General features: G+C 48.5%; 5 protein-coding genes across 8 annotated transcripts; 3 read left to right on the top strand and 2 right to left on the bottom strand.

The window, feature by feature from the left end:
• Positions 1–848: 848 nt before the first annotated feature.
• LOC4351457 (BTB/POZ domain and ankyrin repeat-containing protein NH5.2-like) lies at positions 849–3,875 on the bottom strand. Of its 4 annotated transcripts, none has more exons than XM_066305973.1 (2): positions 2,492–2,564; positions 849–2,124 (listed from the first exon to the last, which is right to left on the bottom strand). In XM_066305973.1, exon 2 carries the CDS (start codon positions 2,107–2,109, stop codon positions 1,171–1,173), a length of 939 nt encoding a protein of 312 aa, XP_066162070.1. In that variant the 5' UTR covers positions 2,110–2,124; positions 2,492–2,564; the 3' UTR covers positions 849–1,170. The 4 variants fall into 4 exon arrangements, with proteins under 4 accessions (XP_066162070.1, XP_066162069.1, NP_001410243.1 ...); XM_066305972.1 differs by lacking the exon at positions 2,492–2,564 and adding an exon at positions 2,296–2,314; NM_001423314.1 differs by lacking the exon at positions 2,492–2,564 and adding an exon at positions 3,091–3,875 and having other exon boundaries at positions 1,036–2,124.
• Positions 3,876–11,943: 8,068 nt separating this feature from the next.
• LOC107275472 (scarecrow-like protein 3) lies at positions 11,944–13,476 on the top strand. Its single transcript, XM_015763645.3, has one exon. It carries the CDS (start codon positions 11,944–11,946, stop codon positions 13,474–13,476), a length of 1,533 nt encoding a protein of 510 aa, XP_015619131.1.
• A 364-nt stretch (positions 13,477–13,840) lies between these two features.
• Positions 13,841–17,488, top strand: LOC107277905 (scarecrow-like protein 3). The gene is made up of 2 exons (XM_066306311.1): positions 13,841–14,104; positions 16,135–17,488. The coding sequence occupies exons 1-2, from the start codon at positions 13,895–13,897 to the stop codon at positions 17,149–17,151; spliced, it is 1,227 nt and encodes a 408-aa protein (XP_066162408.1). The 5' UTR covers positions 13,841–13,894; the 3' UTR covers positions 17,152–17,488.
• A 383-nt stretch (positions 17,489–17,871) lies between these two features.
• Positions 17,872–19,915, top strand: LOC107276886 (scarecrow-like protein 3). Its single transcript, XM_015764139.3, has one exon. It carries the CDS (start codon positions 18,191–18,193, stop codon positions 19,667–19,669), a length of 1,479 nt encoding a protein of 492 aa, XP_015619625.1. The 5' UTR covers positions 17,872–18,190; the 3' UTR covers positions 19,670–19,915.
• A 1,160-nt stretch (positions 19,916–21,075) lies between these two features.
• On the bottom strand, positions 21,076–21,882 carry LOC4351455 (probable calcium-binding protein CML36). Its single transcript, XM_015764146.3, has one exon. It carries the CDS (start codon positions 21,843–21,845, stop codon positions 21,258–21,260), a length of 588 nt encoding a protein of 195 aa, XP_015619632.1. The 5' UTR covers positions 21,846–21,882; the 3' UTR covers positions 21,076–21,257.
• Between the last annotated feature and the right edge of the window lie 210 nt (positions 21,883–22,092).

The raw sequence follows: 22,092 nt of genomic DNA, 5'->3' as shown, positions 1-22,092 counted from the left end.
GAAAAGAAATAAATATTAGAAGAGGATTCTAGAGTCCATATAGAAATCTAATTTAGAAATAACAAAAATTTAAAATTTAAAAATAGTTAATAACTATCACGTATATACAATACAATATGAATATTACATTGGTTGGTGCGGTTAAGTTAGTACAAAATTTAAAATTATGTTGTTATTTTAATATATTTTAATTATATTATGTGAAAATATATATGCTGCTATGTGAAAAAAAATATAACGGTACTAGCCGCGCATGCAATTTGCGCGGACCACCATACTAGTTTTAATAAAAATGGAAAACACACACATATATACACTTGCTTTGACTAACAGAGTCTGTCGATCATAGAGATATGCAAAAGTTCATATGGTGTTCTAACAGGAGGTTTGTAATTTGTCGCCTCATGTTAGACAAAAATCACGTACTGCCGGTACTAATTGTACAAGATCAGTACAGGATCGAGAGCATGCATACCATCAAAAAGCCATTCTTAAAGAGACAGAGAAAAACGACCTTACCAGTAGATATTACTTCATCCATGCAAAAGGATCGATCTGGGCCGTCCAATCCTCCAGGATATATACTGTGGCGAATTTTTATATGTATCCCAGAGAAAATGTCGTCACACAGGAGAAATGCATGTGCAAACCCTGTGACATTCAATTGCATGCACACTTAGATTCGCCTTGTCGAACGCCACTCGATCCCCATTCCTTCACATGATCTTGCACCCCGCTTTCCTATCGTCCAAAGCCTACTACAGTTACCAAAAGCTGCACTGCATAAAGACATTGTAAAAACACCAACAGCTAAAAATCCTCTTCTTCAGGCCATCAACACTAGTAGCTGCAGCTGGATCGAGCATATGCTCATCTCCTGGTGGATCGATCACATTGGAGACTACAGCTCCAATATTACAAGATGAACATTGCTTGATGGTTTGAAACTTTTTGAACAAATTAGCTAGCATGCAACAGTTTGCTGCGCGCGCAAGCGAATCAATCATGCGAAAGATCGAACAATCCACATCAAATACCACTAAATTGTTGCCCATTTATCCTAGCTATATAGTAGCTAGCTACACCATTTGCTGCTCATCTTGTCAACCATGCATAACCCCACAAATCTCAACACGGCTAGTAGAAGAGAAGGATAGGGAATAATATTACTTATGCGAAGCCATTGGGGAAGTACATGGCGGGCGGCGGGCTCCCTCGGCCGTTGTTGCTTTTCCTCCCCTCGCCGGCGGCCACGGCCGCCGCCATTTCCTGGCCCTGGTACATTAGCGTCGAGTTCATCGTCAGGCTCACCAAGCTGTCGTCGGCGTCGCTCCGCGGGAAGTTGCCGCCGTCGCTTCCGCCGGCCTCGCCTCCGGTGACAGGCGCACCGTCGTCGCGCGTGGTCACCATCACCGCCGACTGCACGAGCTCGAGGCAGAGCCTGAGCTTGTTGGGCTCGATGTGCGTCAGCCCCGGCACGGCGCCCTTGAAGAGGAACTCGGAGGTGAGGCTGCGGAGCACGTCGAGCGGCGTGACGCCGTCGAGCGTCCTGGAGTTCGGGTCGGCGTGGTGGTCGAGGAGCACGGACACCATGTCCGGGGAGACCATCTCCGCCGCAAGGTGCAGGGCGGTTTTGCCTGTCGGGCCGGCGCGGGAGTTGACGTCGGCGGCGCCGAGCTCGAGCAGCGCCTTGACGACGTCGCGGTTGCAGTGCTGCACGGCGTAGTGCACGGCGAGCGCGTCGTCGAGGTCCAGGCCCTCGCCCATGACCATCAGCTTGACGAGCTCGATGTCGGCGGCGTCGAGGGCGCGCCGCATGCGCCGGATCTTGTTGTCGCGGTCCGCCGCGGAGGACGCCGGGTTCATGGGGAGGTAGTGGTGCGTCAGGAACGGCGAGCGCGGCGCGGCCGCCGCGGCGAGCGGCGACTTGGCGCGGATCTCCTCGATCTTGGCCACCACATCGATGGGGAGGTGCTTGGCGAGGAGATCGGCGGAGAGGCCGGAGCGCGCGACGAGGTGGGAGCAAGTCGCCCACAGCTCCTGCATCTCGAACTTGCGCGACGCCATCAGCACCTTCATCACGTCGTCCACCGACGCCTCCTTCACCATGCTCTCCAGTTGCTTCTGCATCAACACATTGCATTGTGCAACTCGCCGTTAGTTCAATTAAGATGCTTAATTAATCACCCCAAATGCACGGCAGCTAATTAGCAGCATGAAATGTTGTTCTTAGCATGTAGTACTTTCTTCAGTTCTGTTCAGAGAGATATGCAAACATGTATGATGATGCTTAACTGTACTTTTTGCTTAGAACACAGCATGCATGCTGTACATTAAGAATTATTTTTGGAAATGATGCTAGTTAGGATCGAAGTGGCCACCCCGGGTTGGATCTCCAAGAAACCCTAGCAATGGAAATGCCGAAATGATGCGAATTAAGAAATCAGGAAAGCAAGCATGGGGATGGATGTGATGTAAGGAAGGGACAGACACAACAAGGGCTTGAAAAGACCCTTCCTAGTAAAGATGAGTCAGAAGCTCCATGACAAGTGATGACAGAAGCAGCAAGGGCGAAGCAGCAGAAAAGCAATCGAGACTAGAGACGACTCAGTCCTATCAGTACACTATACCCCATCTATCTCACTCCCGAAAAAAAAAAGAACACAAGAAAAAATGTTAAAAAATTGCGATGAATGAAGTGAGGGCATGCACTAGATTCTGCTGCAGCTACTGCGCATGGATCAGATGCCACAGTTGAGAGCAGTAGTGCATGAATCGTGCAGCTCAGCTCGCTCAGTAATCGGAAAAAAAAGGCAAAGGGGGCATGCAACCTAGGGATCTAGGCAAGCATGCAGCAGGATCAGCTCAGACTTGAACATTGCTTCTGCTGACTCCTTCTTAATGTCACCAAAAAGATGCTCCAATCATGCCAGCCTAACTACCATCATGTACTCTTAATCAATATCCAGTGTTAGCAGCAGATCCCAAGATCGAATTGCAAGCATATGGAAGAGGAATTTCAAATTATTTGCAGCTGCAGGATGCATGACGCGTATATACTACGTCGTGTTCCTGAATTTTTCGCAGTACCTGAACCAGCAGGGCGAGCTGCTCGACGCCGAAGGAGCGCGCGGCGGCGAGCGTGTCGAGGGCGAGGTCGACGGCGGCGCCGCACCGCGTGTGCCAGCAACCCCGGGCGCCGCACCCCGGGAGCGGCCCGCTCTTGGGCGCCGCCACCGACGCCTGCCCGCTGTACAGGAACTGCAGCACGAGCACGAGCACCTCGTACCGGATCGAGCTGACGGGGATGACAAGCTCCGGCGTGGCAGGCGCTCCTCCACCACCACCGGCGCCGCCACGCCCTCCACCACCAGAGCCGCCGCCGCCTCCCCCCGCCGTCGGCCAGTTTAACGGCGGCGGTGGCGGCGGCGGCGGCTGGTGATTCGGATCGAGCCCGCAGAACAACTTCCTGAAGAACAAGCTCCGCGCCGCCAGCACGCAGCGGTGGGCGTGCACGAGGCGGCCCTCGACGCTGAAGGCGACGTCGCTGAAGGCCTGGCCATTGATGAGCAGGTTGAGGTAGTCAAGCGACAAGGATTTGAGCGAGTCCTCGGAGCTCATGATCTCATGTGCAGCTTATCACCACCAGATAAAAGCGCCGGATTGGCCCCAACTTTTCAGGCGCAGGAAGGTGAGGAGGAGGGATTTGGATAGAGATTTTGAGGAAGCAAACCAAGCAAGAGAGGTGGAGGGGAAAGGGAGGGAGCAACACAAGGTAGAAGCAACTGTTGCAAGAGGAAAAAGAAAAGGTTAGGGTGAAGGAGAGGTGTGTGTGAGGAGAGAAATGGAGAGGGGAGCATGCGGATGCTATCAATCCCCTTTGTGCTACAGCTACAGTGAGCAATGGTACCGTACCCGTCGTCTCTTTTGTGGCAAGCTTGTGGGTGGGGACGCATACAGCTGATGGCCATACTGTTCTGGCTACAGTATCAATGGTCCATGGATGATCGGTGCATTGTTGCAGCTCACTGTGCGTTTTGATCGTCACTGACAGGAAGGGCACTGCTCTGGGTAGACCCCATCTGCCAATGACACTATAGGCACTAGTGAGTGGTTTGCACTTTTCACCACCTTATAGAAAAAAAAAACTAATTACACAGATTACGTGTAGATTGCAAGATGAATCTTTTAAGCCTAATTGCGTCATGATTTGATAATATGGTGCTACAGTAAACATTTACTAATGACAGATTAATTAGGCTTAATAAATTTGTCTCGCAGTTTACAGGCGGAATCTATAATTTGTTTTGTTATTAGTCTACGTTTAATATTTTAAATGTGTGTCTGTATATCTAATGTGACACGTCAAAACTTTTCACTTCTGAATGTAAACACAGCCTTTGTATATATTGTGTGCAACTTTAATGAACATTAGATTTTTATGTGGTAAAAAAGCGAGGAACGAAGTGAATGGGCAGAGCTTGTGATTGGTTAGTTTTTAGGTTCATAGAGATTCAGACGTTAAATGATTCCGACCTACTTATTATATCCCTTAGTTTTTTAATATATGATACTATATATTGATTTAAACAATACATTTGATCATTTATCTCATTTAATAATTATGTAAATATGAAAAATATAAAGCATGTTTAAAGTACTTTAATAATAAAATAAATTATAAGAAAATAAACGATAATTGCAATTTATAAATAATACTTACAAATGATCAAACGCAAGATCATATATTAAAAAAATGAATGGAGTATTTTTTTAGAATATTTAAATTCGGTGACATCCCAGCTAATGTATGCATATGTATATCTGTATGTGTGGCAGATATATATGCATGCATGTCACACAGTGTTTCAGCCCGGGCCACAGTATTTGCGTGTGGATGTTAGCCTTTTTCCCGATGGCTAGTTGATTATACCAGCAGGGTTTAGTTCCACTTCAGTCAATTCATGAAGCGCAAAATATCTCTCAATTATCTGATTTTCCGTCGCTCTTCACGTAAATTATTGGGTACGTATTGACCTCGCACCAATGTCACCATTGCCAACCTGTTTAGAAAGCGCTATTTTTAGGGTTAGTTGATATATTGTAGATTATTCTAATATTATGATAACTTTAACATTAAGAGTTAGAAATGGATTTATTTAGTTTTTAAAGAAACTTTTATATAGATACTTTTTCAAAAAATACACCATTTAGCGGTATGAGAAATGTGTTAACCTAGTAGCCAGTAGTTGAATCAAACAAGACCTTCAAGCTGATATATTACATATGGCTGAAATTAATTATAAGGTAAGACTTTTAGGGTCCGAAAGTTAAGGCTGAAAATAGAAATCCACAAAGAAAACCCTAAATAAATTCTAAATTTAAACTCTAAGATTTAAATTTGGTTGCAGCTACCTCAAAGCATTTTCCCCATTAATCCGACCACTGCACACTTTCATCAGATATCATTGCCCATTGCCGTGCCTCCAAACCTTCAAATTTAAAGCACAATTTAGGTTACACTACTACATGATTCATTTTCCTGGACGCCGCCCCATTTTGTTTCCATACGGTACATAAGTGGAACCGCACGGAAAATTAGGGGACCGGTGCCGGGCTATCGCCCGCACGGGAAAACGCATTATCCTGTGCGAGCGGTTTAAGCCAACCGTACGCGAAAATAGCCCATCCATTTTATCCTCACGCGCGCGCCTGTCGCTCTCAGTCCGCCCCTACCTCCCTCTATCCCACTCCTCTCCTCCCACCTCCCTCTCTCCTACCTCCCTCTCCCACTCCACTCCTCCCACCTCCCTCTCTCCTCTCCTCCCACTCCCGTCGGGTTGTCGTCACTTGGCCGGTGGCGACAGCAGGCGGCGCGCGGTGCCTCCCTCCCTCTCCCTCGACTGCGGCGACAGCATGCAGGCGGCGGCGGCGGGTGACGGGAGTAGGTGGTGGCGGCGGCGGGCGACCACGGCGCCCCCTCCCCTCCCTTCCCTTGCCGATCCAGCGGAGGGGAGGCATAGGGGCAGTGGATGCGGTGGCGCGCGCCCCCTCACCTCCCTCGCCTTGCAGATCCGGCGGAGGGGAGGCATGGGGGCGGCGGATCCGGCGGCGCGCCCCCCTCTCCTCCCTCCCCTTGCAGATCCAGCAGAGCGGCAGCATGCGGCGGCGTGAGGTGCGGCACCGGTTGGGAGGTGTCGTCAGCGGCCGATGTGGAGGTGGAGCCGCCGACAGGAGGTGCGACGGTGTCAGCGACCGGCGGATCCATCTCTCCCCCTCCTTCTTTCTTTGTTTGTGACTCTTTGTGATTTGTGATCTCTTTGTTTGTGACTCTTTGTGATTTGTGAGATGCGTTCTTGGAGTTCATTTATAGCTCTTGTGATATGTGTTCTTGGAATTGATGTGAGGTCTATTGTGTGTCAATGTGCGACTATGGATCCGGCGCTGGCGACAGGAGCGGGCGGCGGATCCGTAGCCGGCGACCGTGGGGTCGACGGCGGCGGATTAGGGTTAGTTTTTTTTCTTTTTTATTTGTTTTGATTTTTTTTTGTTTTTCCATGCGGGCGGCTTAAGCGCCCGCATGCGAAAATCAGTTTCCGCGTGTGGGTGCGCCATCCGCACGCGAAAATCATGATTTTCCCAGACGACTGTGTGCGTGCGGGAAGCCCACCTAGTGGCGGAGCCAGGAATTTAACCCTGTGGGGTCGATGAATAGCAGTTTATATTTAAGTGGGATCATTTTTCTAAGTTTTCTGGATTTATACATAAAAATCAAGGTTTTTAAAGGGGTTTTTCAAAAACCTGTGGGGTCAGACGACCCCACAGGATATGCATGGATCCGCCACTGCGCCCACCCGCACGCGAAAATCGACTCGCCCGCACAGGACAATCGGTATTGTAGTAGTGTTAGTATATATACATTCTAGGTAAGACTAGCAATTTTGATAGCAAAGTTTGAAACTCGATCCGAGCTGTAAGGTTTAAATATGTAATTCCAATTGTAATTAATCTGTCATATTATTTAAGTTTAGTTTAAATTTATTTATTTTTAGTTTAGAAGTGAAAATATACCAATTAAAACAAAGCTTTCAGTTGTTATATATATAGCAGTTGGGCTGGTGAACAGTTGAGGCTGTGTTTGGTAGGGAAGGATGGGAACATGCATAGTGCGCATGGAAAACGGAGTAGTCCATTAGCGCGTGATTAATTAAGTATTAGCTTTTTTTTTCAAAAATGGATCAATATGATTTTTTTAAACAACTTTTGTATAGAAACTTTTTATAAAAAACGCACCGTTTAGCAGTTTGAAAAACGTCACCGTTCCCAACTCTTCTCCCTCATTTTTCATGTGCACGCTTTTCAAGCTGCTAAATGGTACGTATTTCGCAAAAAGTTTATATAGGAAAGTTGCTTTAAAAAAATCATATTAATCCATTTTTCAAATTTTTTTTATAGCTAATACTTAATTAATCACGTGCTAATCTATTATTCTGTTTTTCGTGCGGAGAGGAGGGATTCCCAACCCCTCCAAAAGAACACAACCAGGATTATCCAAACCAAAAGAAAACATATATAAATGATTAACATCGCCATTTTTTGTTCTCTGGAATAATGTCGCGCGCCATTTTCCTTTATTCCATCAAAATGTTACTATCATCAATTTATTGCACGAATAAATATGACGCGCAGATTTTATTGAACACTGTTCGTTTTTATTAGGTACTCCTACTTGTCACCTTTGATTAACGCTGCACAAATCACAAACATATAATATTATTATGTTTTATAAACCCCAAAAGTTATTATATCATGTTTATATTTTTTACGACAAATTTATTCATATGAACTGTCATTTTCATGTATCCAACTTAATATTTAAAAATATTCTTAAGTAACTTTTTGAGATATTTTTGACCATTCGTCTTATTAAGAAAATATATGTAAATATCATTTATTTGTTAGGACTTGATTTATCATCAAAATTTCTTTGAGCATGACTTATATTTTTTTATGTTTGCACAAAATTTTAAAATAAAATAAATGGTTAAATCTATGTCTAAAAGTCAATAGCGTCATATATTAAAAATCGGATAGAGTATAAACCATGTTCAAACGTGCATTTGGAAATGAAGGAGAGAGTTCCGTTCTAAACATTAATTTATTCAAGAAAATAATTATTATTCGTGGTGTGCAGATCGATCGTGTCGCTCCAACTATATATAATTAAATGTGGGAACAATCATGTTTGGGAGATTAATTGATAGTGTATGGTTTCGCCAGCATATTTATTTGACTTCCTATATAGGAAAACAGGACAACATTTTGAAGCAATCATCTACTATATCTCTCCTCGTTCTTTTCCTCTTTTCTGCTTTATAATCCTGCCATCTCTAGCTTTGAGCAAACAGTGGAAGCTCTGATATATATACTTGCATTGCATATAGTAGGTGATTCTCACTTTCTCAGTTGATCTTCAATTTGGTGCACGCTGACAGGACATTTCACATGCACGTACACGGCTGGCTAATTAATTAGCACCCATGCCTAAAAACAGTGACGTAGCTAGGATTTAAAGTAAAGATGGTTCATCTATATATAATATGTCAATTAAAAGAGTGGTTTACTGTACAATTTTTATCACTACACCGGACAAGGCTACCTGTGACGGGCTCAAACTGTTACCTCTGACGGATTTGGCCCTGGTCAGAGATAAGTGGTCACTGATGACTGTCCTCATCTTTGACGGGTGAAGGTCCGTCAGTGGTGACCAACACCTGTGACGGACCATATATAAAACCCGTCACAGGTGACTATTAACCTGTGACGGACCTTATATTGTGACCCGTCAGTGATGTCTTTAACCCAACAAAAAAAATTGAAAGACATAGCGTGCAACCCGTCACTGGTGTGAAAAACCTAGCAAAAGAAAAAATGGCGCACGCTGCCATGGTGGTGCTCGTTGTCACAGTTGCTTTGCTCACACAAGAAATTCAAACCGAATAATCTCATATAGCACACATTCATAGAAGTCATATAGCACACATTCACAGAAAGGGGATGGCAAGAATTTCTCAATCCACATACAACAATATAGTATCAAAGCAAAACAAGAGGATGGCGGCCATGGCGAGGGACGGTCGGGAGGTGGAGGCGGCAGCGCCCTCTGGTGGGAGGCACATCCGGCCGCCGGAGCGAAGGGGAAGCAGAGCCGGCGTTCGATAGTCGGGAGGCGGCCTCGTCCGATGGCTGGAACGCGGATCCACATCCCCTAACCTTGTGGAGGCGGGATCTGGTGGGGGAGGCAGGGGAGGCGTCCGGCAGTCGGTGTGGGAGGCGCTGGCGGCCGGATCCGGCTTCCCGGAGGCCAGATCCGGCGTCCGACGGTCGAGAGGCGGCCGCGTCCGGTGGCCGGGACGCGGATCCACGTCCCCTGATCTCGTGGAGGCCGGATCCGGTGGGGGAGGTGGGGGACGAGTCCGGCAGTCGGTGTGGGAGGCGCTGGCGGCTGGGAGGCGGCCGGGATGCGTATCCACGTCCCCCGACCTCGTGGAGGCTGGATCCGGTGGGGGAGGCGGGGGAGGAGTCCGGCAGTCGATGGGGGAGGCGCTGTCGGCCGGATCCGGTGTCCGATGGCCGGGGGCCGGCGAGGCGTGGGAGATGGAGGCGACTGGCGGTCGGGAGGTGGCGAGACGTGGGAGGTCGGGAGGAAGAAGAGAGAGGTGGAGGCGGGAGGTCGGGAGGAAGTGAGGGAGAGAGTTGAGGAAGAGGAGAGAGTGGTGGGGAGGAGTTGAGAGAAGAGGAGATAAGGCCGGGAGGTGAGTGGGTGGTGGGCCCCCTGGGTGGGTGGTAGGGGTTTCTTTTTTTTTTAACTCACCAGTGACGGGTATAAAAATCCAACACGTTTGAGGTGAGGTATCTCACCTGTGACGGGTTACAAACTTAAAACCCGTCACAGGTAAGAGGTCATCAGTGACGGGTCTATATGTAGACACGTTAAAGATGTTGTGTGTCGGGTTCCTTATATAGATCCGTCACAGATGAGTACTTACCTGTGACGGGTTATTTTCTTGAGCCCTATCTATGACATGATTTATTGTAACCCGTCACAGATGAGGTTATCTCTGACGAGGCACTTTGGTCCGTCACTAATAGGCCGTCACAGATGGGCCGATCTGGCGTAGTGTATTATATTAACTAGCACATATACTATAATTTTAAATTTTTAGGTGGTCCATGAACCACAGTGCCACCTAGCTGGCTACGCCACTGCCTGAAAAAGATCGAAAAATTCGATCTGTGCGTGATCGATTGCTGAAGATCGATCTTCCATTTCAATTCGCATATCGTTAGGTCCCGTATTTTGATTAATTGCTACTACTAGCTGCTGCTATACAAGCTACTAACAAGCTTGTCCGGTCGTCTGTGCAAAAGTATATACGTCCATGCAAAGCATCCCGGCATGCAGCTGCTCAGCTCCTCCATGCCTCCATGCTCGCTATCTCTCTGCAATCTGCAGCTATGAGAATTATTTATTTTTATATATCGATCTGAACCTGAAGATAGCTAACAGCATGTATGCTGGTAATACTTTTACCACAGTTGAAGTGTACAGAAGACCAACACACTTTTATTAGTGGTGGTTCAGTTCAATTACTTCAGCATCTTATTTGCCAGAGAGACCAGCAACAGTGGTTGATGTCAACTGTACAGTAGCACATGTGCAGACAACGCAATAAAATGTACAGTATAATACACTGGGAAAGTATAGAGACTATATGGATGTATGGTCATGGATAAGTAGCTTCTCCTGCAATTCTACAACACCACGCGCTGGCCGGCCATGCCTCAACATTTATTAATTATGTCGTTAGCCGTTTTTGCATGTATTAATAATCTTACTAGTTGTTAGTGCAACTATAGCCGGGAGCCGGCATGAATTACTGGCTAGTGAAAGTAACATCTCATTTAGTTGAACGCACAAAGTTAGCTAGTGAAAGTACTACTTCAATTCAGTACTGCTGCTGTTCATCTGAATAATGCTATTGCTAGCTAGCTCGGTCCATTATTCATGCATATTATTTGCAACAACCTACCTATCAAATCGGCCAATATGAAACAGTAGAGATCTCTGTAATAATGTATCGGAGAGCTGACAAAAATTAAGCATGTTTTGAAGTGCCGAGGCCTAATGAAGCAATGATCAGTCACCAGTAATGCATCTGCAGAAAGATATACAATCATAATATCATGCATGCTAGTGTAGATGCCGCAGAGCAGACAAGGTTGTATTCGTGATGGGCCGGAACACAAAGAATTCTTGGGCCAGGCCGGACCGTCCGTTTGGGTTTGGGTTAGGTTGTCTCAGGCTCTCAGCCAGTACCAGCAGCGTTCAGTCTTGGACTATGTCATATTGTCATTTAGAAGCTTAAATATATAGTTAAATTTTTTTAGATAATGACATACTACTCTAAAGTTAGATAAATCTTCAAAACATATCATTCGATCCTTAGTCCAAGGAGATTGGCCACAAAGTAATCTGTTCTGTTTCTTCCTAGTAGATGAGCTAGACAGGTACCAAGAAGACAAAGAGATACCCAAATCCATTGGAAACAGAGTAACAAACAAGTATATTCCAACAAGAAATGCTTCAGTGCAAACAAATGATGAACTTACAAGGCTACAACTTGGCTAATGTCCATCCAAAATCCTGAAACCCAGGTCATAATTTATAAGCAACAAACTAATACCTTAATCATCCAATGACAAGAAATGAGGCAAGCATACACACACGCATCTTTGCTTCTATAAATTCAACAGCTGCCACAACATTGAAACCCTGCTCCTACTGAGACCACCTGATCCAACTATACTAGCTGCTGGTAACTAAGCTCTCATTAAATTACTTAGCATTTTTTATCAGAGGAATTAGTTAGCGTTTTAGCCATGTTCTCTGGTACGGACTCCTCATCGCCGGAGCTGTCGCTCTGCTCGCCATATGAGCCGTGGACGCAAGGCCGTGGCCCAACCGAGGAGATGGGCCTAGCTCTGTTGGAGTGCGCGGCCCACGTAGAGACTGGGCCCATGGAGAAGGCCACGCGTTGCCTCGCGCGCGCCACGGGCCTCGCCGCCGCCGCCGCCGCCGGCGACGGGCCGCAGAAGCGCCTCGCCGAGGCAATGGTGGATTGCCTCGCGCGGCGCCTCCTCCGCCCCGTCCAGGCCATCACCGACGCGCTCATCGACCCCTCCGTCTACCTCGACCGGCGTTCCGTCAGGGCGGCGCGCCGCGGGTTCTTTGAGCTCAGCCCCTTCCCCAAGGTGGCGTTCGTCGTCGGCAACCGCGCCATCGTCGAGGCGGTGGAGAACGAGAGCTTGGTCCATGTCGTCGGAATGTCAGGTCCATTTACCCAGCCATGTCAGTGGATCCAGCTCCTGCACGAGCTTCGCCGTCGCCCGGAAGGCCCGCCGCGCGTCGTTCGGCTCACCGTCGTCCACGACGACGGGGAGTTGCTTGCCAAGATGGCAGAGGTTCTCTCCGACGAAGCCGAAGAGCTCGACATGGAGTTCCAGTTCCATGGCGTCGTTGGCCAGCTCGAGGATCTGGATTTCAGTAACCTTCGAGATGTCCTTGAGATAAAATCCGGCGAGGCGCTCGTCGTCAGCTGCACTCTTCAACTTCATCGTCTTCTTGCTGCTGATGACGATGCGATGTATAGCTCTCGCTCTGCCCATCTCAACCAAATGGCGAGCATCGCGCAGCTCCAGCAGATGGCGGTGAGCTCGTGCCCGCCGAGTACAGGCGGCGGCGGAAGCGTCCAGTACAAAGACGACGACGACGACCCATACCGAAGCCCTGCCACGCCGCTGACGTTCGTCTCGCCACCGGCGTCCACCCCTCACCTCCAGATGCCGGCGGCGCTAGCCAACTTCCTGTCGGCGGTGCGCGCGCTGTCACCAAAGATCGTGGTGGTGGCGGAGCAGGACGCGGACCACAACGGCGTCTCCTTCCGGAAGCGCTTCTGCGAGGCGCTCCACCACTACGCCGCCGTGTTCGACAGCCTCGACGACGCCGCGGCCGCCACCACCTCGGCGGCGTCGCACCTGTGGTCGCCCGACGAGCGCGCGCAGGTGGAGCGCGTCGTGGTGGGCGAGGAGATCAAGGGCGTCCTACTCCGGGATGGCGCGCACCGGCGGGAGCGGCACGACCGGCTGCGGCAGTGGGCAGCGCGCATGGAGATGGCCGGGTTCACCGGCGTGCCGCTCAGCTACGCCGCCATCAGGAAGGGGAACGACATGGTGAGGCGATGCGGATTGAGACGCTGCGAGAACAGGGAATGCGGCGGCTGCCTCCTCCTGTGCTGGAGCTCAAGGCCTCTCTACTCGATCTCGGCATGGCGGCCGGCGGCGAGCGGAGGAGCTGGGTCAGGTTCAGAGAGAAGCGAGTACATACATGTCGGTGCCGAGGCAGATGATCGATGACTCCGGTACATAGCTTTGATGACCAACCAGACGAAAGAGCATGCATTTGTAATTTAGTTTTCAAGTTGTAACCTGTTTCTTTTTTTTTCATTTTTTGCGAGATTAATTAATCTGTATAAGAGGCACAGAGTTCTTGACTTGCAATTATGTGGAGAGGAGAAATGATTAACTATGAAAAATCTAAAAATACGATCAAACTCTTTTTTTTCTGAGATTAGAGTGTGGCCATTTTGATCTGTTTGAAATTCCAGTTATTTTTGGGCCAAATCTAGCAATGTCAAGACGGGCCACTTCTTATGGGCTCCAAGCCCCAAAGGCCCAATCAACCATACGCAAAGGCTTCGGCCACCTTCTCCTTCTTCCCAGTCCCCACACTGATCCGCCATGTCGCGTCGGCCGTTCGGCGGCGGCGGCGGCGATGTCCGCCAGTCTCCACCGGCCAGCCCTCGCTTCTCTACTTCAGATCGAGGCGGGAGGCTGCGGAGTCCTTGGTGTATTTGCGCCGGGACCCCGGCTCCCCTGTCGCGGCTATCACCCGTGCAGGAGTAGCAGCATTCTGGGTTCCGCGTCACTGACACCGCGGCGCCGGCATATTTCCCCTTCCGGACTCCGGATCAGGGACGTTCTGGTAACAATTTGTCCTTTCCTTTATTGCACCTTTAAATTTGCAATGCGAAATGTTGTGGATAAGTTTCAATTTAGAAAAAGAAAGTGAGTATTTAGTCGCTACTGTGCTAAGTGCCTTTGTGCTAATGTTGTGGTTGTGGTTGTGCCTTTGTACCATGTAACAAGTAAGAAATCACTTAAGCTGTTGGTACTAAGCGTTACCAATTTTATCAAATTAACAAAATTTGATTCTGATCAAATGCTAAACCGGCTAACCGGCTAAACCCTAGTGAAAAGGAAACACAATGCAGTTATACTAATCAAGAAAAACAGACCAATGAAATGTGCATCTGCCTGAAATGTAAAATATATAACCCAGCTGAAATGTAGAATATATAATGTGATTCTTCCCTTGTTAAAGCCATCATCGTTCACAACAAATATTTAGGGTCTGGCCAACAGGGCAGTTGGGTTTGCTAGAACTTGTGTCCAACCATAACAGGTTACTTAGCAAATAAGGATGCTAACCGCATAAAAATTGCTAAGATATTAGTATCACTTAACAGTATGTACTGCATATATTTTCTCATTCTAAGTAGGTACCACATGATCCACATCTCTTCTTTGTATATTAATTTTTTTAAAGAACCATATCTGATAAGCTTGCCAAAAGTTCCATGCATAGTAGTATTCCATAGTCCAACGAGATTGACCCCAATGTTTGTCAGTTGCTACCTGGTGGATATGAAGAAACCAAAGGGACAAATCCAAACGGAACAAACTGAATATTCCTATAGTATTCCTTTCGTTGCGGACATGCCAACATGTAAAACTTTGCCTATACCGTGAATCCTTTCAAATTGCCTAATGTAATTCTATATAAAACCAAAAATCTTTATTTTGTTCTATCAGTTAAAGACATGAGTTAGAGTGCTTTCCCTACGTATCACATATGTAGCTGTGCATAAAATCGGAGTTACTCCAGCAAACTCAGCCAAACAATACTTCCTACTTGACCACGCCAATCCTTTCCTAGAGAGCAGAAAATAAAATGATGCATGGGCTATGGGTGCAAGATCAGGGTATGGTGGATCACTTAGCACAGCTCGTCCCTCTCTTGCATGAGTGTGCTTCCCATGTAACTGAGGGATCTTTTGAGAAGGCTGACTTCAGCTTTAAGAAGATCAGAATGCTCACCATAGCTGACGGGCCATTGCAGCACCTATCCAAGATCATTGTTGACAGCCTAGATCACCGCCTTCTCTCCTCCATTCAGGGCCTTTATGGTGCCCTTATCAATCCATCTGATTACTTTGAGAAGTCAACCCTCCGGGCTGCCCGCCACAACTTCTTCAAGCTGAACCCCTACCTAAGCACCGGTTTTGTCACTATCAACCGGGCCATTATGGAGGCAATGGAGGATGAAAAGGTCATAGTATGATTTGAATGTGCTTTTAGGGAAAAAAAATGTTTTCAATAGATATGCAGTTCACCCAATACATTGGGATCTGTCATTACTTTGTGGTTGAAGCATGTATTTTTTTTCACCTGCTTAATTTGGATGAAGTCTTCTTTTTTCGGCTATTTATTTAATTATCAATTTAGCATGGTGCTAGAATAACAAGAAATATAATTCTCCTTTCCAAGGCATATAAACTCTATAGCATGCTGACTTCCCAGAACATCAATGTTTGTCACTATTGATGCAAGAACTAGAGTTGATACTGTTCCTTTCTACTTTTCTAATAATGCTGGGTAGTGTAGATTTGTTAAAATTTCTTCCTGAAAACATGCAGAATTTTTTGGAGATCAAAGTAAAGAGCAATTTATGTTCCATTTTAAAACTTTCACATTATAACTTTAAAACTTTACAAGGTGCAATTTATGTTGAAAGGTCATTAATGTTTAACATGGTAGGTAAAATTGATATACTTTTGCACACAACATTCTTTAAGAACAAACTTAGGACCTGCAGAATTGTTGGTTAGCATTAGCGAGCATTAATGAGAATTTGAGATTATTTGTACCCTTGCTTGTAATCTTCTGACGCAGGTAGAGTTGCAGGTTGTCCACATTGTTGACTTGTCCTGCTCAGCTGCTCATCCATGGCAGTGGCTTAAGCTCCTCGATGACTTCCATGGACGGCCTGGCGGGGCACCTGAATTATACCTTACTGTTCTCCATGATGACAACGATTTCTTGGCCGAAATGCAGTCATTGCTATCTAAGAAAGCTGAATCTCTTGAGGTGTCCTTCCGTTTTATTTCTGTGATAGGCAGACTTGAGACCTTGGATTTCAGCAATCTCCGTAGCACCTTCCAGATAAAATTTGGTGTGGCAGTTGCAATCAGCTGCGCTCTACAAATGCATCGCCTCCTCTTGGTTGACGACAATTTGAGCTCCACCAGCATTGCTCAGCTCCAGAAAATGGCCAACTTCACTCAGCCTAAGCAAATGGCCAGCTCTGTGTGCAGTCCAGCCTCCACACTGAACTATCTGCAGACACCATCCCCTCGTACACCAAAATTGCTGGCAAGATTACTGTCTGCCATCCGAGCGCTCAAACCGAATATCATGGTGATCATGGAGCAAGATGCAGACCACAATGCCCTGTTGTTCCGTGATAGGTTCAATGAGGTACTCAACTACTATGCTGCCCTCTTTGACTGCTTCCATGCAGTGGCTGCAGCTAACCCAGGGAGGACTGATGAACGCTTACGTGTGGAAAGGATGATCCTGAGGGAAGAGATAAAAAACATACTGGTATGCGAGGGAGTCCATCGGCACGAACGGCACGAGAGGCTGGACCAGTGGGCAATGCACATGGAAGAATCTGGGTTTCACAATGTGCAACTTAGCTTCAGTGCCATCAGGGAGGGTAAAGAGAATCTGCTGAGCTTTGGATTGAAAAATTGCCAGAACAAAGAAGACAGGGGCTGCCTTCTACTGAGCTGGGGTTCTACGAATCTCTACTCTATCTCGGTATGGAGGCAAAATAGAGGTTCATCCTCTGGGAGCAGAGAGCATATGTTATTAGTTCAACGCCAAATAATATGGCCATTCCAGTAGGCCTCTCTGTCCGTGGCAATTCTAGAGCAGCAGACTACATCCAAATTTCCCACTCTGGGTGCTCTGTTCAGCATATGTCTGGCAGCTCAAGGTACAGGCTGATATTGTGTGTTTGCAGCAAGATTTGACTCCTGCACTAAAGCTATGCTAATATAAGCTCACTTGGTGTAAAAAGAAGGGTGGTATAGGACATAGAAATATCTTTTGGTGTGAAGTATGTAAAGAACTGAAAGTTCTGTTTTTTTCTCTCTTTGAAAATTGGAACCGACTAAATGGGATTGGCAGAGATGCTTAATTCATCATCGATCCTTGAATGACTGCCTATCATTTTGTAGTTTTCTCTGTGTGCAAAATGATTATGTTTCTTAGAAAATGCTAGTACTTAGTTTTGGCAGAGTAATCTCATATCCAAAGTTTATGCACCTGATTAAGAGGCTGAGAAATGCAAATTAATCTCATATTCCTAGCTTTTCCTGCAAAAATAGACGAGAAAATTAGGTTTGGAGGTAAAAGAACAACAACAGCTTGGGTCCAAATGCGAACGTTTGCTCCAAGAAAGCCCCCTTGCAGTCACCTACACTTTGACGTTTGCAACTTCAGACAAAGCCAGGTTTTGTTTGGACTAAGAACGCAGATTTTGGAGGTATTAGTTTCATTGATCATCGCTTAGTCATGGAGCACAAATAGAAAAAAAAAACAAAATCGTGACTGCAATAGACTGGGAGCAGAAGAAATTGATCTCAAAATTGTCAGATAGCATCTGATCCAAATGCTGGAGATAAGTTCCAAGGGAATAATTCCAAGCTCCTTAGTTATTCCACCAAGATACAGACGACATCTCTTAGTTCTATCCGAAGAAGCATCCACTTCTTCTTTGTCCCTTCGTCGTCCCATGACAACTTCGTCGCACAGGAACACCTGACCTTGCAACATTTGTCTCAAACCCAACAATGGCGACATGCCAATGATGCCATTGCTTGATAAGCTTCACGGCTCTGAAAACTGGTAGCAGTTGAGGCTGTGCTGCACGGACAGGGGCATGTTCCAGGACGACATGCTGTCGTCGGCGACGTCATCGCCGGCGTCGTCGGTGTACTCGCCGTCGCCGTCGCCGTCGAACGGGTCGTGGGTGCAGGAGCTGAGCCATGACCAGCAGAGCGTTCGGCTGATCGGCCTGCTTTACCAGTGCGCCGCCGAGGTGTCCGCCGGCTCCTTCGACCGCGCCAACCTCTGCCTCGAGCACATCACGCAGCTCGCGTCCCTGGACGCGCCGCACGCGCTCCAGCGCCTCGCCGCCGTCTTCGCCGACGCGCTCGCGCGCAAGCTGCTCAACCTCATCCCGGGCCTCTCGCGCGCGCTGCTGTCGTCGGCCAACTCCGCCGACGCCCACCTCGTCCCCGTCGCGCGCCGCCACATGTTCGACGTGCTCCCGTTCCTGAAGCTCGCGTACCTGACCACCAACCATGCCATTCTTGAGGCAATGGAGGGGGAGAGGTTCGTCCACGTCGTCGACTTCTCCGGCCCGGCGGCGAACCCGGTGCAGTGGATCGCGCTGTTCCACGCGTTCCGCGGCCGCCGGGAGGGCCCGCCGCACCTCCGCATCACCGCCGTCCACGACAGCAAGGAGTTCCTCGCGAACATGGCCGCGGTGCTGTCCAAGGAGGCGGAGGCGTTCGACATCGCGTTCCAGTTCAACGCCGTGGAGGCGAAGCTCGACGAGATGGACTTCGACGCGCTCCGCCACGACCTCGGCGTCAGGTCCGGCGAGGCGCTCGCCGTCAGCGTCGTGCTGCAGCTTCACCGCCTCCTCGCCGTCGACGACGGGAGGAGGCACGCCGCCACCGGCTGCCTCACCCCGGTCCAGATCATCGCGCGCTCCAGCCCGAGAAGCTTCGGCGAGCTGCTGGAGCGGGAGCTGAACACGCGGCTGCAGCTGAGCCCCGACGCGTCCGTGGTGTCGTCGCTGTCACCCCACTCCCCCGCAGCAGCAACGGCGGCGCACCCGACGACGTCGACGCCGAAGCTGGGGAGCTTCCTGTCGGCGGTGAGGTCGCTGTCCCCGAAGATCATGGTGATGACGGAGCAGGAGGCGAACCACAACGGCGGCGCGTTCCAGGAGCGGTTCGACGAGGCGCTCAACTACTACGCGTCGCTGTTCGACTGCCTGCAGCGGAGCGCGGCGGCGGCGGCGGAGCGCGCGCGCGTGGAGCGCGTGCTGCTCGGGGAGGAGATCCGCGGCGTGGTGGCGTGCGAGGGGGCGGAGCGGACGGAGCGGCACGAGCGGGCGCGGCAGTGGGCGGCGCGGATGGAGGCGGCCGGGATGGAGTCGGTGGGGCTGAGCTACAGCGGCGCCATGGAGGCGAGGAAGCTGCTGCAGAGCTGCGGGTGGGTGGGGCCGTACGAGGTGAGGCACGACGCCGGCGGCCATGGCTTCTTCTTCTGCTGGCACAAGAGGCCGCTCTACGCCGTCACGGCGTGGCGCCCGGCGGCGTCGCGACGCGGCCACACTCGGTCGTAGCTGTGCACGCGCATGTGTTCTCTGTGTGAAATTGACAGTTTGTTTGGATTGGATAATTGGAGTGGAAAGAACTGAATTGATCAGCTTAATCGTGTTGTTTTCACTGGGAGATTGTTGCTTTTTGCCAGCATCATCATCGTCATCCAAGATGATGCACGGTTGAATTTGCAACCTGGTTGCGATGTTGAGTATGAGTGTATAATAACACTATTAATGTGACAATACTACTGTGATCGATGCTTCACAGTATAGATCACTTTGGATCATAAAGATGGTTTGTGAACAGTGAAACTCAGTGTATAGATCACTTTGTCCTGCAGCTTGAGTGCTTGACCTCTTGTCTTTGTCACTGAAAAAGTGCAGGGCTAGCTTGCTTTTGACCGGAAAGTTGCACTGCATCTCGCTGCAATTGCATGCACCGTTGGTAAGTTGCCCCGCAATTGCAACGCACTGATGTCTCCGGTCTCCCGCGCGCTCAACATGTACAACGCATGCAAACTGTTTTCCACGGGGAAGATTAATTAAGGTCCCGTTCCAACGTGCCTATCGGGCAGGCAATTAGCTGCTTGGCTTTACTTGGAGAAAACACTCAATTGACGTATGATTAGCTAAGATTGAATAAACTTAAAAATATATTTACTTAAATATTTTAAGAAATTTCTATAGAAAATTTTGTTTTAATGAGTAAATTGTAGGATGACTTATACTCCCTCTGTCCTATAATATAAGAGATTTTGGGTGGATGGAACGGATGGAGTATTTATTTACATATATAAAGTACAAACATCTATAACAATAGTTGTATATATGAGGAGGCACCTATGATATGATGGTAGAATCATGATCAAGTATGGAAGTATGGTGTTGCGTATGTAGTGATCGATATGTGTGCTTGTGTTTACCGTAAGTCTAATAGTTAAAAAAAAGATCAATGACTGGTGTATATGATGGTATGTGTGTGCATCTTACGTATAATTAATTTATACAACTTTAAATGTTGACAGTGGTGGTAGCAGTGAATAAGCTACATCACTCTCTATCATTGACGTGTGTGTGCGCCTCTCAATATTGGTGAAACTTGTGTACTCGCTTTCAATTCCCAATCCTCAATCTGTCCTTTGATTCTATTGCAATGCACGGGCAAATTAAATCAGCTAGTAACGGAAAAAAAAAAGAGAGAATCCATTATATGCCACTGACTTTGTCACAAGTCTATAATTTACCACTGACTTTGTCACGTTTTACAATATGCTATCGACTTTGTCCGGTTAGCCTCCGTTAGTACTGGACAAATTTGTCGAAATGATCAAAATACCCCTAAGACAAAGTCAGTGGTAAACCATAGACGTGTGACAAAGTCTCAGTGGCATTAATGGATTCTCTCTCAAAAAAAAAAGTTACCGATCTTGCAAACAAACAACCTAACTGACCGTTCTGTTCATTTCTTCTGTGAAACTCGTACTACGTACAAAGAGAACAAAAGAAATCAGTGAGACGATGAACAGCAAACGAACGACACGTAGATACAGGAGACGATCGATTAACATGCATCACGTACATCGATCAAAACCTAATAACCTATATATAATCACGCGCGGCCACACATCATCATGCGGGCGAACTCGTCGAAGCAGACGAACCCGTCGCCGTCGGTGTCCACGCCGCCGATCATGCGGCGGCAGTCGTCGACGGAGCAGAGCTCGTCGCCGAGCGAGGCGAGCACGGCGCGGAGCTCCTCGGCGGAGATCCTCCCGTCCCCGTCGGCGTCGAACACCGCGAACGTCTCCTTCAGCTCGCCCTCGTCCGCCGCTGCGGCCGCGATCTCCTCCAGCACGAGCTCCCCGGCGTAATCCGCCTCGGCGAGCATCGCGGCCAGCTCCTCCTTGCTCGACACGATCCTCCGCAGGGCCACCTCCAGGTCCTCCCGCGTCACGGCCGCCGCCGCCGGCTTCTTGGTGCCGGAGGAGGACGCCGCCGCCGACGTCGGCAACACGGATCTCGGCGTGGTGGCGGCGGAATCATCGGATGATGACGCCGCCAACGACGACGAGGACGTGGTGGAGCCGAAGGAGCAGCTCTTGGCGCCGCTCCTCCTCTTCTTGCTGCTCACCTTGTTCTCCTTCTTGGAGGAGGAAGACGAAGAAGAAGAGCCGAACAAATGCGCAAGCTTCATCATGGCGATGTCTTTAGAAATCGAGAGCTGAGGAAGGGGCGAGGAAGATGAGGGGGAAGACGAGGAATTATAGGGGAGCAAGGCAAGGTGAGCTTCCACGAAGCTTCGTGCGCGGGAAAACCGAATCGCGCGGGCCTACCATTTCTGCTGTTTATTCGGCTGGGCTTTGAAGGTTTCAGTACGTCCTTTGAGAACGATACGGCATGCGAGCGAGATATCGTACCAAAGTTCACAATGACTACCGTACCCC

Source organism: Oryza sativa, chromosome 12 (assembly GCF_034140825.1).
Source record: "Oryza sativa Japonica Group chromosome 12, ASM3414082v1".
Lineage (NCBI taxonomy): Eukaryota > Viridiplantae > Streptophyta > Magnoliopsida > Poales > Poaceae > Oryza > Oryza sativa.
The sequence above is the reverse complement of the archived record's forward strand: the minus strand, read 5'-3'. Positions and strand labels throughout refer to the sequence as shown.